Source organism: Pinus tabuliformis, chromosome 4_2 (genome assembly GCF_031772625.1).
Source record: "Pinus tabuliformis cultivar Carrire ecotype Pingquan chromosome 4_2, CPIR1, whole genome shotgun sequence".
Taxonomy (NCBI): domain Eukaryota; kingdom Viridiplantae; phylum Streptophyta; class Pinopsida; order Pinales; family Pinaceae; genus Pinus; species Pinus tabuliformis.
In genome coordinates, this window is record NC_142304.1 from 372,994,795 (window position 1) to 373,012,838 (window position 18,044).

At 38.9% G+C, this 18,044-nt stretch overlaps 1 protein-coding gene across 1 annotated transcript; it reads right to left on the minus strand.

Moving 5' to 3' along the window:
* Positions 1–10,751: 10,751 nt before the first annotated feature.
* Positions 10,752–15,610, minus strand: LOC149169486 (uncharacterized). The gene is made up of 3 exons (XM_089425220.1): positions 15,506–15,610; positions 11,220–11,309; positions 10,752–11,108 (listed from the first exon to the last, which is right to left on the minus strand). Exons 1-3 carry the CDS (start codon positions 15,608–15,610, stop codon positions 10,752–10,754), a joined length of 552 nt encoding a protein of 183 aa, XP_089281346.1.
* Between the last annotated feature and the right edge of the window lie 2,434 nt (positions 15,611–18,044).

Here is an 18,044-nt window from a genome sequence, read left to right on the forward strand (position 1 = left end):
TGAGTCTGCCCGAATAATATGTTATACAATCTTTCAATATTACAAAGCTTTACAAGTATACTTGGCAACCACCAAGTTTCATCTTATATTGCCCCGACCCTCCTCTTGGGCGAAACAACACATGTTGAACGAGTTGGCTTGGGCGTTTGGTGTGGGTCAGCTGGGTGACATAAACTGCCACCCGCCCGTATATATTGGAGGGTGTTTGGAGGCAAATGACGATCATTCGATCATACGAGTTCGAACAAGGAGTTCTGTAGTGCGTGGATGTTCCTGCATGATGGGCGGAACTCGGGTAGAAAACTCATTTGGAAAGTCATTCGAGAAGTCGTTTGAGGAAGTCGTTCAAGAATTCGTTCGAGGAACTCGTTCAAGAATTCGTTCAAGTAGTTCGAGAATTTGTTCGAGGAAGTCGTTCAAGAAAGTTGTTCAAGAGGTCATTCAGGAAAGTCATCTTGGCAGAACTCGGGCGAGGTCGTTCGGGCGACCCCGGCAAGGTCGTGTGGCGACCCGGGTGAGGTCATTCGGGCAACCCAGGTGAAGTCATGTGGCGACCCGGTGAGCTCGTTCGGGAAAACCGGATGAAGTCGTGTGGTGACTCGGGTGAACAAGTTGGGTGAATGGGTGGACGTGCGGACGGGCGGCCGGGCGAGGGCGCGCCGTGCACGCTGAAACGAAGAATCTTGCGGATTGGCGACCGGGTGAGGGCGCACCGTGCACGACGAAATGGTGGAATTGGTGAAGTGTTGAGATTGTGAACAAAGGTTTGTCTCGGGCAGAGGCGCCCGTGTGTGGCGATTGAGAGGCACGCCCAAGTTGGGCAAACAACACGATCATGCGACGAGGTGAATGAAGGGTTGGTGAGTCGTGCAGCGACCTAGGAAAGGTGCCGACGAGCTGGGCAACCGAGTTTGCCGAAGTTGAAAATTGGCTAAGTGTAAATTTGATGTTTCCCAAGATTTAACTTGTAAAGCTTTGTAACGTTGAAGATTGTATAATATATTGATTCGGGTAGACTCATATTGCAGGGAGTTGCCACTCCCTTTATACTGTTGTGCATTTCTATTGTATAATGTTGTTTATGTGAATGTTATGGGCTTTCACTTGTACAAATGAACACATTAATAATACTTGGTTGCGCAACACAAACTAAGTAGGATAAGTGGAATATTAGGCCTAGTCTAAAATCATAAGTATTGGTGAAAAGAAAACGATTGGTAGTGCCGCACCTCGCTATAAGCAGTTGAAAGACTACCACAGGTGTAGGGGCGTGACACAAATAGTCCAAGAACTACCCATCCCATTCCAAACGTAATCATTGCTAAAACCTGGGAAGTTGGAACTATAATTACAAATCGGATAAGATCAACCATTAGAGAAGAGCGTAACTTCATTTTCGAGATGAGCATACTTAATTCAAGGTTCACTTACTTCTTGAAAATATTAACTCGATTATATAAAACAATCTAGTTCATGAAAACATTAACTCGATTATATATAATCCGGTTCATGAATCCAATCTATGTGTTGGATGTTATCATATATTTCATCCTTTCCTTGCACGTGGGGGAATTTAAAGCTGTCGTCAAAGCTCTCATTGATGTAGCTGGTCCCCTACAAAACTCTTCCAATTGCAAGTCTGTCCACGGATTGGATGGAGAAGAGAGCAAATTCCAGTGGGGAGACGATAGCTCCTTCAGATCACATAAACACTCGCCTACTACATTTGCATCTCCCGCTAAATGTTTGCAATCTGGGGGTTGCTGATCCGCTAAAGTGGAGATCGAACAGGTAAAGTTTCTAAATTCTATTTCACCAACATTAACATCACAATTCGCAAATGCTACATTATCTTCTGTGATTGAATCGATCGAAAGTAAGTTTCATCCTCACTTGGAAGCACTGATAACTTCTTTAGTACCGTACAATTTGAAGGCAAGATCCGAACTTTTACTATTGCTGCATCCAAAACTGCTCAGTCCTTCTGTACTTGCCATTCCTAAGAGTTTCACCTCACTTGTTATTCTGGTGGGGGTTGTTTTAAACACCTAATTTTTTGGGATAAAAGGAAATTTTGACTTGTTTTGAGATTTTGCGTGGTTTTAGATTGAGATTGCTTGGCTGACAGCTTCTTGCTAAGGTGAGTGTTCCAATACTTCTTGATTTTGTTGTCGGTCCGCCCAGGCAGTTGTCCTGCTATCAGCTACCACCTGCATACATGCTAACGTACGTCACTGTTTGTCAATATTTCAAATTCACAATCATTTTGCTAATATTTCAAATTCTTCATTATTTTTCCTATATTTGGAAAGTTTATTAGCAAGGACAATCAAAGAATCTTACTGCCTAAAAGGGTATCCTTAACTCGATCAATTGTAGATTCGGTTTATAAATCTCAAGAGAAGGTTGAGTTTGTAGTTGTGATTTTACCATTCCCAATTCACAACTAATTCAAATATGTTCAATAATTCTGATTTGGATTGCAAATTCTGACATCCAATAATTTAATACCTAGCCAATTAGCTAGGCCGATATCCAAGCCGAGTACCCCTGTAGACCGACAAGTGAACCTCTCGTTGGATATCGAATATCTGCAATCAAAATAGGAATGCCAACATAACATACCTATTACCAAGAAGCCGATGCATCAAAATAATGATCTCCTGCTCAGCGGATGAAATATTTCCGCGTCTAATGTCGTGATAGGGATAGTTTAGCCAACGTAATCGACAGCTCTTTCCACATCGCTTAAGGCCTGTAAAACAATTTCTCTCCCCTTATTCAACCATCAGTTCATCTTACACTAGTATTATAAACTTAATGTGGAGATTCACCTGCTTTCTGAGGTAGTTTTCTCCTTCCGCCATCTCCATGAATGCGAATGTATTGAGACAGAATCATGTCCTCCTCGGCGCTCCAGGTCCCCCGGTTGAGGCCTTCTTTTGAGCAGCAACGATGTCTAACCATCTTGGATATTCTTCTTCTGTAAGTACACAACTGACAATCTTCTTAACTCTGTTGTAACACGACAACTGAGAATCTTTTCAGCTGGAACAGAAAAAATACTAACATTGTTGTCTGCATTTCGCTGGGGCATGAATATATAGAGCAGCATGTGGCTTCTACCTTGTTAAAATTGCATTAGATTGGTAGGTACTACGAAGGACCATGTGACCGAAATGTATTCTATAGTTTCGAATACATACCAAAATGTAGATTTTCTGTGGATGAGATAAAATCATTCGTTGGTAGGTCATTACCAAAATCCCATTTTGTCATTACCAAAATCCCATTTTGTCATGACCCAATATAAACTTAAAAATTTTAATTCCTACTTGTCTTGTGATGGAGTGATTAGCTTTCCTTAGGAGTTTGCTGGATCTATAAGATCTTAGGTTCTATTTAGATGTGTTGGTTGAGATATCCTGTCAACAAATTGGATTGTATGATTAAGATATTAGTTGTATCTTAAACCAATAATTAATGTATTTATATGTGTTTACTGTAATGTAAGCCAAGTATAGGAATAGTCATGTGTGATTGTGTTTTTGTCTGTCTATATTTTTTTAAACCTATGTGAAATCAAACGTTGTGTATGGTGATTGAATGTTGTGGGTTATCAAGCTAATGTTGCGGGTTATCAAGCTCACAGTCCAGAGAGATCAAATTTCCTATGTGCAAACTTCTTAAAATACAATGTTATCTTTCATTGTTTAAATTGTATTTTTGAATGTTAAATAGAGTATATATAACACCAAATAGAGGGTCACCCAAAGTGAAATGGTTTTTTATTCTTAATATATTTTTAAGTATATATCAATATTAATTCATATTAAAATATGTTATTGATGCCCCACGTTGAATATTGTTTTTTATATATATGTATATGAAGTTGATAGCCATATAAATTAGGTAACATGGATCTTCAAATAGTTTATTTAATTATTTGGTTCAAATATTTTTTAAAAATATAAGATTTAAACATCTTACTAGCACATTTTTTTTAGTTCTAATTACTTTACAACATATTCATTTTTTTTATTATAGCCAATATTTATTTTCTATTTAGAACATAATTTTTATTTTTTTATTTATTTTAAATGGGATGGGTTGACAAACTTACACACAATTATTTGAAAAGATGTCCCATATATATTATTATTGAATAAATATCATTATGAAAAGACACATGATTACAGTGATATGATCATAAAATTCAAGATCTTATTGTAGCCTTTATGCCATGTGGATAATTGCCTCATATTTTTATGCTATAATTTTTAGATGTAGTTGCAATATTTATGCAATCAATTTTATATATTTGTGGAGTGATTTTTCAAACCTATAGGAAAACCAAGAAAAATTAAAAATCTTTGAAAATTTAAGCAAGTATTTGGATAAGAAATAGATAGGAATAAGATGTAACGAGTGACCTAGACAGTTAAGCATGATTAGGTGGAAATAACTATTGAGAATAATGAGTGACATAGAATTCTCTTTTTATTACGTTGTAATGCACATGAAATCATGAAGGTGAAAACAAGACCCTTAAAATATGAATGAATAAAACTATGGAAAATTGGGTTTTTTAATATTATATATATATATATATATATATATATATATATATATATATATATAATATAAATATATATATATATATATATATATATATATATATATATATATATATATATATATATATATAAACATTTAGAATATGTTAGTTAAACTTTATCTGATGATGATCATGATGATGATGATAGTGGTTAACATCCACTGAGACCAAATTGGTCTATTGAACCTATAATTTTCATTGTTTTTAATTGTCTCGCTCCTCGTCTTTCTTGGCGAGATTGATGCTGTAGCTTTTTTCTTTCTCTACGGTCTTCCTACTTTCTTCATCTTGCATCTCCTTCATCTCTTCTAGTTCTTGGGACATTGGTGTCTTAGCTTCGCGATCTATTGTGTTCGTCCTCTTGAAGATAGACAGAAAAGAAGTTTCGTCTTGGAGATCTTCTGTGTTGTTAAATGAAGATTTATTTTGTGTGGTATTCGAATCCTCATAATTATTGATGCTTGAAGTGTTGTGGAGTTCACTTTTTTGTTGCTGGGTGGGGCTTTCTCCTTGGTAGTCTTGTGATTTGTTTCTTTCTTGCCCGATTTCTTGTGATTCAGAGTTTTCTCTAGAGTACTCTTCTTTGATGACACTGTAGTTTTTTTTATGTGCTCCTTCCCACCATGTAGATGTGTGGTGGTTTTTTCTAGAACAATTTTTCTCGGAGGCTTTTGGGCAATTTTTGGCTAGATGGCCCATCTCAAAGCAGGATTGACATTTGAAGAGGACACTTTCATAATGAGTTTCTGGTTCCACACATAGTCTTTACTTGTAAGGTTTATTTCAGCTTGGAATTCGGCGCTGAAGTCCATTTCCACACAGATGCGTGCATAGGTGGTTTTGTCATATTCTTCTATTTCTGGGCACCTACAATAAAATTTCCCAATTGCATTTCCAATGGCTTTTAGCGAGGAGAGATTCCAGAGATGCAAGGGTAGGCTTGGTAATCTCACCCAAATTGGTGCTAAGGTTATGACTGCTATTGAGGGATCGAATTATGGGTTCCATGGCTTCATGAATAGGCTCGAGTTTTCCTAAAACCAAGGGCCGAAATCTAGAATATATTGTCTACTTTCAGGATTTTCAAAATCTACTATAAAGAAACCCCTAGCACAAGGGTAGATATCAATTTCATCAGAAATGACAGGCTTCCATAACTCCGAGATCCAATTGTGGAGAGTTGTCAGCCGCGGCCAGAAACTATTGAAGCGGCACATTAGGGCACTTTCATAAAACTTCAAAGCCTCATTGAGTGAGGCCTGCCACTTGGACCATCTGGACAGTGAGAGCCCAGGCTTCAATGATGATATGGGTGGGCTTGCCCTCCAAAAGCAGACGAAATTGAGCCAGCAACTATTTTCGCGAAGCTGGGAGCCATATTTGCCTGTAGAAAGCTGAGACCTAGCCATAGAGAAATAAAGTAGAATATTAGATCTAGATCTAGCCACAGAAGATTAGATCTAGAACCTAGCCACAAAGAAATAAGGTAGAAGATTAGATCTAGGACCCAACAACAGAGTCTCAGTAAGCCTTTTAAACTGCAAGAAACCCTAGTAGGAAAAATCATGCTTTAGTACCGAGAATCAAATCTTGCTCCAGATAAAAATAAATCACCGACTTTCGCTTCATGAACCACTCGATTCAGAGATGCCCATGTAAAATAACAATGAATCAAAAAAAAATCTTTGCATTTGAAACAAGATCTCTGCATTCAAAGACATTTGAAGATTTTCGCATTCGTCCAGCTTAAACCACGACACCTCTTGCCATTAATGATTCTGTTAGGTTGCAAGACTATATAGAAGTGGAGGAGGACCTCCTCATAGATGAATTGAAATCTATTTTCGTAGATCTAAGATCGGTGATCCAAGGAACGAGCCTCGCGGCGAATCAGATTCAAGCTTAGTCAACAAGAAAAATGAGATCTTACGAAGAGCACCACATAGAAGCGATCACAAGAGGAAAAGATGCTTTGTTAAGGAATGGTGTACGTTATGGAGAATGCCGAAAGAATAACACTACCAAAAAAAAAAGCTACCAGAAAAATGACACTAATATTTTTCAAAGCGTCGTTTTCTCAATCGAATTTTCGCAGATCTGAGATAAAATGAGACCTTACGAAGAGCACCACATAGAAGTATATTTGGAGCCGTAGATCAAGAGCCACAAATCTGCTCATACAGAGACCTGGAACCGCAGATCCTGCAGAGACCTGGAGCCAAATATATAATAAATAGTCAAAAGCAAATCAATTTAATTTATATAACTTTACTAGTTAATAATATTTTTTTAAAACATATCTCATTAATAATAATATACTAAACCATAATAATAATTAGAACATTTTTAAATATTTCGTTAAACACTTGAAAAAAATATTAATTAAAAGATTAAAAAAATATTATTTAATAATCTTATTGATAAAAATAAAATATTCATAATATATATCCTCCAAACATAAAATACAATCATAATTATAATTTAATATTCTTATTATTTTCCATTCACATTATGGAATTAATAAGGATTTTGTTATGGGAAAGTACGTTCCAATATAAAAAATTTACAATAAATTTTCCAAACACATAAATTAAAAGTAAATATTAATGGAATTGAATAAAAACTAAAAAGAAATTCAAATTATCATTAAAATAAAAGATAAATTGTTTAATATAATGCTAATAAAGATATTAATAATAAGGCATTAATATTATAAAATAAAATAATTATATAAAACATAATATTTATTAAGTAAAAAATGGTTTTAATATTTAATATTCTCTACTTTATTCTCTTAATTGAGGCTAGTTTCTCTCTCATTGAATGCACAATTATGTTGTCATATGTCCCACTGCAATTTTTTTTATACATATAAACATATATAGATTTGTAATCATCAATACATGGTTGTGTGCTTTACAAGATTAATGGTCTTGTAACATATCTACCTGGTTGGCCAACACATGTAAATATTCATCATACGGTTGACAGATCTACAATTCATATTCTTACGTACACTCTGCATAATGGCTCGTATTTAAAGCCTGCGTGAAAGCAAGTCCTATGGCTGCACCTACCACCCATTTGGGTTGACACGTAGTTCTCTACAACTTAAACTCTCCAGGAGTATACAATTAATAGTACTGTGGTTTTATGTTGTTTAATACACATGGATTTGGGTGATTATTTAACATTGATTGAGCATTTACTTACCTGTCCCACCCCGGGAATGTGGCGTGGGCAGTCTCTAGCTACCACCTCGGGATCCTTCGTGCATCGACGGCTATGAGATGGAAGAGATGATCCTACGGTTTCCATGGTTTCTCGTCGACTTACACTACCCTTGGCATGGCATTGGAGTCCCATTCTTTCACGAAAAGATCTGGAACTTGCTCCGCCCTCAACCTGGGCTGAGGGCTTGACCTTCACTACTCTAGGGATTCAATACAGTGAACCTGCGCCCGAGGCTTCAAACCTACTCCTACCACCAAGATTAATTGCCAGGTAATTACCTCTCAGTTCCTTTCCCTACAATAACTAGTTCATTGATTCACAGTTGTTGCTTTGCAGATAGGCCTTTCTTGTGCAGGTTAGATATTTATAGGTCTTTAATCATGGTATATGGCTTGCATGTAGGTACCCTCGCTCTTGCTATCTGGGTTGCAGATGGCCTTGGACGGAGAGATGAGCTATTAGTCATTCTGGTTTTCCTCATGTATGAAGAAATTCTACTTGCTATTGATTGTAGGAATTGGTTCTGTATCTTAGTCTACAGGCCATTGTGCCTGAATTGTAGCTACAGCTCGCGTGAGCACACTATTAGGTGACTCTGTTTTGGGTTCCGGGGAGGCCAACCCCATGAAAGCTTCTATTTTGTTTTCTGCTTAATGGGTATGAGGCTTCCTTCCTCGAGGTTGCTTCTCTGAGCCCCCCCTTGGCTATACATGTTATTTTGTTTGTTAGACTTATATTGGGGTTGTTTGAGTTTCACCTATGACCGTGGGCCAATTCTCCATTTTCGTAGCCCAGTATTTTGTAATGTATTATATCATGTGCACTCTAATTATTTTCCTTCCAGACTTGGAACTGAACATGGAAATTCTGTTGGAATCTTAATATGTATTATGGCTTCACTGAAATGACTTATCGCTCAGATTCTTAGTTCGATTTGGTGGTTTAGAGCTGTTTCTGCCCCATAAATTTGTGGCACTGTACAATAGTTATATATATGTATATTCAGTCTTCTAATTTAATGTTTCAGCCTGGAAAATTGTTCTTGAAGTTTAGTTATGGCATTGTCATGTTTTCTTGTTTAATTCTACCGGATGTATTTACTGTCTCTAATCAATTGGGGTTTGGCTCTGCATGAGGGTTTCGAGGGTTAAAGCCCTGCCCCTCCTAGCACCTATAGCCTATCCTTCCGGCCACCTTATATCAGTGCATCTAGGACTCGAACTCCATCCCATGGGTCCAACACCCTCCTAGACCAGCGTTTTCCATGGTGGGTGCATAAAATGAAATCCACAAAACTGGAAACCTCAACCGTGCTTGATGTTAGGGGTTTTCCATTGTGTGGAATTCTTTTTATTGCTCTCGCCTTACTTATAGTGGATATTCATTGGTTTCACTCCCCATCCACGGGGCTTATACCATCAGAGTTCACGTATTTCCAATCTCACCCAACTCACAAGGCTCAAACACTTAAGCTGTCTGACCAAGGGAGTCCCTTAAGAAGAACCAACGGTTATTTTTCGTTTGGTTTTTTTTTGGAACATTAGGTGCTTAGCCTCATTTCTATTCATGGAAATGGTTTTGTAACATTCTACTAACTCTACTACTTCTGTTAAGTGTTACCCTAAACCTTGCATAAATTCGTTTGCCAATGGTGTTTAGCAGAAAAGCTATAAGATTTCTTTTCCTCCCTGCCCTACAGTCATCCTATATTTAGGAATAATCCGACTACGGTTGTTTACCATGACCGCTGTATAGCACCCATAGCATTTACCCACCTTCGTGAAGGTTCCGAGTATCACTGCCACTGTTCTTTTAAAAAAAAACAACAATTAATAAACAACAGGGAAATACATCCTATGTGTAAGAAAAAAAGAACAATTAATAAAAACAGGGAAATACATCCTATGTGTGTTTGTACCCTCAGTTGACACATCTTCGGTGACAACAGAAAGTTCTGGGTTTTCTAACAGTAGTTGTTAATTCTATCCAGTACATTTACCCTTTTCCAATATTCTTGTAGAATTGCTTACAAATGTTTACTCACTTACTTGCACTATTGTAACTTACGAATACTCCAGAAGCCCAGCCTCCACTGCTCTCCCACATCCAATATGCGACCCAACCTTGAGATTCATCCTCCAGGACCAAAATCTCCCCCCTAGCTCCCTTGCTGGACCACTGCCCTCAGCAAGTCACTGTACCTTCGTGCTTGGCTATCTGGTCATCACCAGACTTAGCCTTTTTTTTTGTGCTTCTTTCCCTCTTCTTGTCCCTACAGAGCAGAACCCCCCCTCCTACCTCCTTTCCTCTAGAAAACCCATCCCATTAGGAAAGAACTTAGGGTTTTTTTGGGACACACAACAACCACCTCCTTAGGAAGTTGCCAACTTCTCAAGAAACATTTTCTTTTTTAAAAAACACAAGAAATATTATTAAATCCAAATAGATAGTAACATTCAATTCAGTTTACCATTTACCACAGTAAAATCAAATATTTACATTTATCTTGGGGCACCACATCTTCCCCCCCTGAAATTAGACATCGTCTCGATGTCTTTCGGCCATGAACAACCCTGGATAAGACTTTTTCATTAGCTCTTCATCTTCCCAAGTGACCTCATAAGTTCCAAAGTGCTGCCACTGCACTTTAACTTGGGTAATAGCTTGCTTGTGTAGCATTAATTCTCTCCGATTGAGTATGTTCAACGGTTTGACCAAGACTTCTCCTTTCGGTTTGACTTGCAGCATGCAACATTCCAAGTCCATTTTATTTTAAAAGGAAAACATTGGCATTAATTAATCAGTGACCACTTCTCACCTGTATGTCCTGCCATCTGATTATATGTTTGGGATCAAAAATGTAATTCTTTAACAAGGAAACATGGAAAACATTGTGGACCTATATGTGACTTGGCAGAGCGAGCTGGTAAGCGACCAGCCCAATTCTTGCTAAGAGCTGAAAGGGTCCACAAAATTGGGGTGCCAACATAGCACACCCACTCCACTGTAACGTGCTCCTTTTTGCTCGAATTCTCACATATACATGATCACCGACTTGATACTCCTTAAACTTCCTTTTCCGGTCTGCAAAACTTTTCTCTCTATCTTGAGCTGCCTTTAAATTGACTCTCACTTCCTTAACTTCTTCTTCCATTTCCTTAAGCATGTTGGGTCCCAACACTAATCGGTCCTCTGGCCCACCCCAGCTTGCGAGTGTGCGACACTTCCGCCCATACAATACTTTAAATGGGCTCATCTGCAATGATGTATGATATCCATTATTATATGCGAACTCGACTAGGTGCAGATAATCTTCCCACATGGTTGGTTGTCGCATAACATATGCCTGTAACATGTCTTCTACCACCTGGTTCACCCATTCTGTTTGCCCGTCAGTTTGAGGGTGATAAGCTGTACTGAAATTCAACTGAGTTCCTAATTCTCCAAACAACGTTCTCTAAAAGGTTGAAGTAAATTTCACGTCACGGTCTGAAATTATTGTTTTAGGTAACCCATGCAGCTTAAATATATTATGCATAAAGGTATGGGTAATTTTCATAGCTTTATAGGTCGATTGCACGGGTATGAAATGTGTCGATTTACTTAGTTTTTCCACCACTGCCATGATGGAATCGTTATTTTTCTTTGTTTTGGGAAAACATGTTATGAAGTCCATGGAGATGGTCTCCCATTTCCATTCTGGAATGGGTAACGGTTGTAGTAACCCCGCAGGGTGTTGATGCTCTGCCTTAATCTGCTGGCATTCCAAAGAATGTGTCAAGTATTCAACCACATCTTTCTTCATACCTGGCCAATAATACTCCCTCCGAAGGGAGGTGATCATTTTCTAATATCTTGGGTGACCAACATAGTGACTTTTATGAAATTCATCGAGCAATAAGTTTTTCATGTAGTTTTGATTGGGTACATACAACCTTTTCTTGTAACACAACATTCCAGTAACATTTATTGAGTAAATCAACTAATTTCCTTGGCTGGTAAACTGTTGTACTTGCTGTTTTATTTGTTGATATACCATATCCAGTTCTGCTGTTTTTTTAATCATCTCTTCGAAGGGGCTTCTCCATTTGCTACAGGAAATTTCATATAGACATTGTAATTTTCGACTTAACGCATTCGCCACCCGATTCTCTTTCCCTTTCAAATGTTTGATCTTAAAATCAAAACCGCCTAGAAAGTCCACCCACATGCTTGCCTAGAATTTAAGGTGGGCTGGCTGAAATAATTTGTTAAACTGTGGTGGTCCGTCAATAGTAAAAATTTCTTGCCCATAAGGTAATGTCGCCACATTTTCAAGGTGTGAATAAGCAGAATATTTCTGCTCATGTTCTTTCAGTTTCCTGGACTCGTAGGCGATTACCTTCCCTTCTTGCATCAACACACCTCCTACACCCTCTTTGCTTACATCAGTGCACACCACATATTCCTTGTTGGGATCAACTATATTTAGAATGGGTGCAGTGGTGAGCAGATGCTTAAGCTGCTCAAAACTTTTTTGACATTCTAGGGTCCATCTTAAAGCTCTTCCTTTTTTCTATAAGGAGGTGACAGGGTACTCTACTCTAGAGAATCCTTCTACAAATCGTCTGTAGTATCTGGCTAATCCCATGAAAGATAGGATGTCTGCCACATCCCTTGGTACAGGCCATTCCATTATGGTCTTTATCTTTTTAGGGTCCACTGTGATCCCTTCTTTCGTGATTATATGCCCCAAATACTGTATTTCCTCTTTAAATAAGTCACACTTACTGAACTTGGAATATAATTGGGGTTCTTGGAGGGTTTGCAGCACCAGCCTAAGGTGCTCCTTTTGTTCCTCCATCGTGCGAGAATATATCAGTATGTTATCAATAAGATCAGTACAAATCTGTCCAAATATTGATGAAATATGTTGTTCATTAAACACATAGAGGTCGCAGGGGCATTGGTTAACCCAAAGGGTAACACCACAAATTCGTAATGCCCATACCTTGTTCTAAAAGTAGTCTTAGCTATGTCTTCCTCCTTAATTCGAATTTGGTGATAACCTAATCACAGATCAATCTTGGAAAATACTGTTGCTCCCTTCACTTGATCAAAAAGTTCATCGATCTGGGGTAAGGGATACTTGTTCTTGATGGTTAATTTATTCAACTCGCGATAATATATGCACATTCTTAGGGTGTTGTCCTTTTTCTTAACAAACAATACTGGAGCTCCCCACAGAGACACACTGGGGAGAATGTAATTTTTGTCTAGCAGTTCCTGTAGCTTCATTTTTAACTCCATTAATTCAGGTGTACTCATTCTGTACGGGGTTTGGGATACCAATGCTACCCCTGGTACCAACTCAATAGTAATTTCTATATATCTCTTAGGTGGCAGTCCGGGAATCTCCTCCGGAAACACATCAGCAAATTCTTGTATCATAGGGATGTTGTCCAAAGTGGCTGTTTTATCTTTTGAATTAGCATAGCCTACTTGGATGGCATAAATCTGACACCCCTTCCTAATGCACTTAGCTAACTGAGAGGGAGTTATTGGCCGAACCTGCACAGGTCGTTTAATCCCTTACATTTCTTGCCTAGCTCCCAACTCATCCCTATAGTAAATAGTCTTTATCTTGCAATTGACTAGGGACCAGTGTTTTTCTAGCCAACCCATAACAATAAGAATATCATATGAACCAAGGGGAAGTACATTCAAATGTGCCCTTATTGACTGTCCTGAAATCTTTAAGGGGCAGTTATCGACCTTAGCTTGTACTCTCCACTTCACCCCTGTAGCCAATTGTACTAACCATGGGTTCGTAAACTTAACAGTTTGCAATTTACATTGCTCCACAATCTTATTACTAATGTAACTTAATGTGGCTCCAGGATAAATTAAAACAGTGACAGTAAGGTCTGAAATTTTACCTTCGAATTCCACCATGGTCAGCTGGTACTCCGCTTGACAATCTTCCAGGACCACATTAATCATTGGTAGACTACGTCCTATGTCACCGACTGTTTATGCTTCATGGATCTGGGAAATCTGTTTAGATCCTTTATGCTGTGCGAAGTTCTTGACATAATGAGGTCCACCACAGCCCCAACATTGCACAGGAGGCCCTGCTTTCCCTTCACTGTCAAATTTTCCTGGTGGTTCACTGACTCTTGACTCACCAGTTGGTTTTGATCTGAGGGATTTTTTTGTGAATTTCTACTAGCTCGCCCTTTTGCAAGGCCCTTACTACCTCCACCTTGATTCCCTTTATTTTTCCCAGTGAATTTGTTGTTCCTCCTATCAGCCCATATTTTACCCGAAATTATCCCTTCTGCTTACTTTGCTGGTAATAAATTTTGGCTTTGCGTATTACTTCGTCCATTGTTTTCGGATTGTCAAACTCAATCCTTTCCCTCATATTTGAGGGTAAACTGCTGACAAACCTTTGTACTTTAGCCTTTTCCTCCTTGATATAAGGTACATAACGAAGTAATGATGTAAAACGAGTAATAAATTCGTCCATGGTCTGTTGTCCCAAATGCAAGTCATGGAATTCCCTTTCCTTTTCATCATAGAAATGCTCTGTCAGGTACCTTTCCTTGAAATATTTCTAAAATTTGTCCCGAGTAACATTCTGCTCACTTACTCCCTTCACAATTTTAAGTTCCTCCCACCACAGAGTGGCCTTCCCTTGTAACTGGAAAATGGCTAATAGTGCCTTGAGGTTGTGATCGTATTCATACAGCTAGAAATATTTGTTCATATTAATCAACCATGCCTCAATTGCTTCCTCTTGTTCTCCGCCAAGGTGTGGTGGTTTTATCTTACAAAATTCCCCTTGCAACTATATCTGTTGCCTCTTTGATGTCTGCTGCTCAGAAGTGTTATCAAATCGTTCTTCCCATTCTTCATCCCTTCCTCCTGACTCCTTTGGTTCTGTGTGGTGATTTTGCTCTTACGACACTCTTTGCTGCTCAGCACTGGGATTCAACGGTTGCTGATTTTGTTTGTCTGATAGGCTCTTCAAAATCCTTTCCTGCTCCATGGTTAACCTTGCATTATCCTCCCGCAATTGGGCCATTTCATCTTTTCAGTTCCTGGCCATCTTCTATTTCCCCCTGCTCTTAGGCTGAGAACAGAACCAAAAGGAGGGTTAACATATTAACTTCTTCCTTCAATATAAGAAGAGTTGCAATTGCAAAACATGTAATAATCTGACTTTGTCTCTTTGTTTTCTGGTGTTTAACCTAGAAGCCACAGTTGTTGAAACCGGGCTATGACATCAATTGTCAAATGTCCCACTGCAAAAAACAATTTATACATATAAACGTATACAGATTTGTAACCATCAACACATGGTTGTGCGCTTTACAAGATTAATGGTCCTGTAACATATCTACTTGGTTGGCCAACACATGTAAATATTCATCATACAGTTGACAGATCTACAATTCATATTCTTACGTACACTCTGCATAGTGGCTTGTATTTAAAGCTTGCGTAAAAGCAAGTCCTATGGCTGCACCTACCACCCATTTGGGTTGAGACGTAGTTCTCCAGAACTTGAACTCTCTAGGAGTATACAATTAATAGTACTATGGTTTTATGTTGTTTAATACACATGGATTTGGGTGACTATTTAACATTGATTGAGCATTTACTTACCTGTCCCACCCCGGGAACGTGGCATGGGCAGTCTCTAGCTACCACCTTGGGATACTTCGTGCATCGATGGCTAGGAGACGGAAGATATGATCCTACGGTTGCCATGGTTTCTTGCCTACTTACACTACCCTTGGCGCGACATTGGAGTCCCATTCTTTCGCGAAAAGATCTGGAACTTGCTCTGCCCTCAGCCTGGGCTGAGGGCTTGACCTTCACTACTCTAGGGATTGGATGCAGTGAACCTGTGCCCGAGGCTTCAAACCTACTCCCACCACCAAGATTCATCGCTCGGTAATTACCTCTCAGTTCCTTTCCCTACACTAACTAGTTCGTTGATTCACATTTGTTGCTTTGCAGATAGGCCTTTCTTGTACAGGTTAGATATTTATAGGTCTTTAATCATGGTATATGGCTTGCACGCAGGTACCCGCGCTCCTGCTATTTGGGTTGCGGATGGCCTTGGACGGAGAGATGAGCTGTTAGTCATTCTGGTTTTCCTCTGGTATGAAGAAATTCCACTTGCTATTGATTGTAGGAATTGGTTCTGTATCTTAGTCTACAGGCCACCGTGCTTAAATTGTAGCTACAGCTCATGTGTGCACACTATTAGGTGACTCTGTTTTGGGTTCTGGGGAGGCCAACCCTGTGACGGATTTTGTTTTGTTTTCTGGTTAATGGGTATGAGGCTTCGTTCCTCGATGTTGCTTCTCTGAGCCCCCCCTTGGCTATACATGTTATTTTGTTTGTTAGACTTATATCGGGGCCGTCTGAGTTTCACCTATGACCCTGGGAAAATTCTCCATTTTCGTAGCCCAGTCTTTTGTAATGTATTATATCATGTGCACTCCATTTATTTGTCTTCCAGACTTGGAACTGAACATGGAAATTTTGTTGGAATCTTAATACGTATTATGGCTTCACTGAAATGATTTATCGCTCAGATTCTTAGTTCGATTTGGTGGTTTAGAGCTGTTTCTGCTCCCTAAATTTGTGGCACTGTACAGTAGTTATATATATGTATATTCAGTCTTCTAATTTAAAATTTCAGCCTGGAAAATTTTTCCTGAAGTTTAGTTATGCCATTGTCATGTTTTCTTGTTTACTTCTACCGGATGTATTCACTGTCTCTAATCAATTGGGGTTTGGCTCCGCATGTGGGTTTTGAGGGTTAAAGCCCTGCCCCTCCTAACACATGTAGACTATCCTTCCAGCCACCTTATATCAGTGCGGCCAGGACCCGAACTCCATCCCATGGGTCCAACACCCTCCTGGACTAGCGTTTTCCAGGGTGGGTGCATACAATGAAATCCACAAAACTGGAAACCTCACCTGTGCCTGATGTCAGGGGTTTTCCCTTGTGTGGAATTCTTTTTATTGCTCTCATCCTACTTACAGAGGATATTCATTGGTTTCACTCCCCATCCATGGGGCTTATACCATCAGAGTTCACGGATTTCCAATCCGACCTAACTCACAAGGCTCAAACACTCAAGCTATCGAACAAAGGGAGTCCCTCAAGAAGGAACCAACTGGTCTTTTTCCTTTGTTTTTTTTTTGGAACAATAGGTGCTTAGCCTCATTTCTATTCATGGCAAGGGTTTTATAACATTCTACGAACTCTATTACTTCTGTTAAGTGTTACCCTAAACCTTGCATAAATTCGTTTGCTAATGGTGTTTAGCAGAAAAGCTATAACATTTCTTTTCCTCCCTGCCCTACAGTCATCCTATATTTAGGAATAGTCCGACTACAGCTTTTGACCATGACCATTGTATAGCATCCATAGAATTTACGCACCTTCATGAAGGTTTCGCGTATCATTGCCACTGCTCCTTTTAAAAAAAACAACAATTAATAAACAACAGGAAAATACATCCTATGTGTAAGAAAAAAGAACAATTAATAACAATAGGGAAATACATCCTATGTGTGTTCGTACCCTCAGTTGACACATCTTTGGTGACAATAGTAAGTTCTGGGTTTTCTAACAGTAGTCGTTAATTCTATCCAGTACATTTACCCTTTTCCAATATTCTTGCAAAATTGCTTACAAATGTTTACTCACTTCCCTGCACTGCTGTAACTTACGAATACTCCAGAAGCTGGGCCTCCACTGCTCTCCCGCTTCCAATATGCCACCCAACCTTGAGATTCGTCCTCTAGGACCAGAATCTCGCCCCTAGCTCCCTTGCTAGACCACTGCCCTCAGCAAGTCACTGCACCTTCGTGCTTGGCTATATGGTCATCACCAAACTTAGCCTTTTTTTTGTGTGTGTGTTTTCTTTCCCTCTGCCTGTTCCTACAGCGCAGAACCCCCCCTCCTGCCTCCTTTCCTCTGGAAAACCCATCGCGTTAGGAAAGCAGTTAGGGTATTTTTGTGACACATAGCAACCACCACCTTAGGAAGTTTCCATCCTTTCAAGAAACATTTTCTTTAAAAAAAAACACATGAAATATTATTAAATCCAAAAAAGTAATAACAGTCAATTCAGTTTACCATTTACCACAGAAAATCAAATATTTACATTTATCCTGGGGC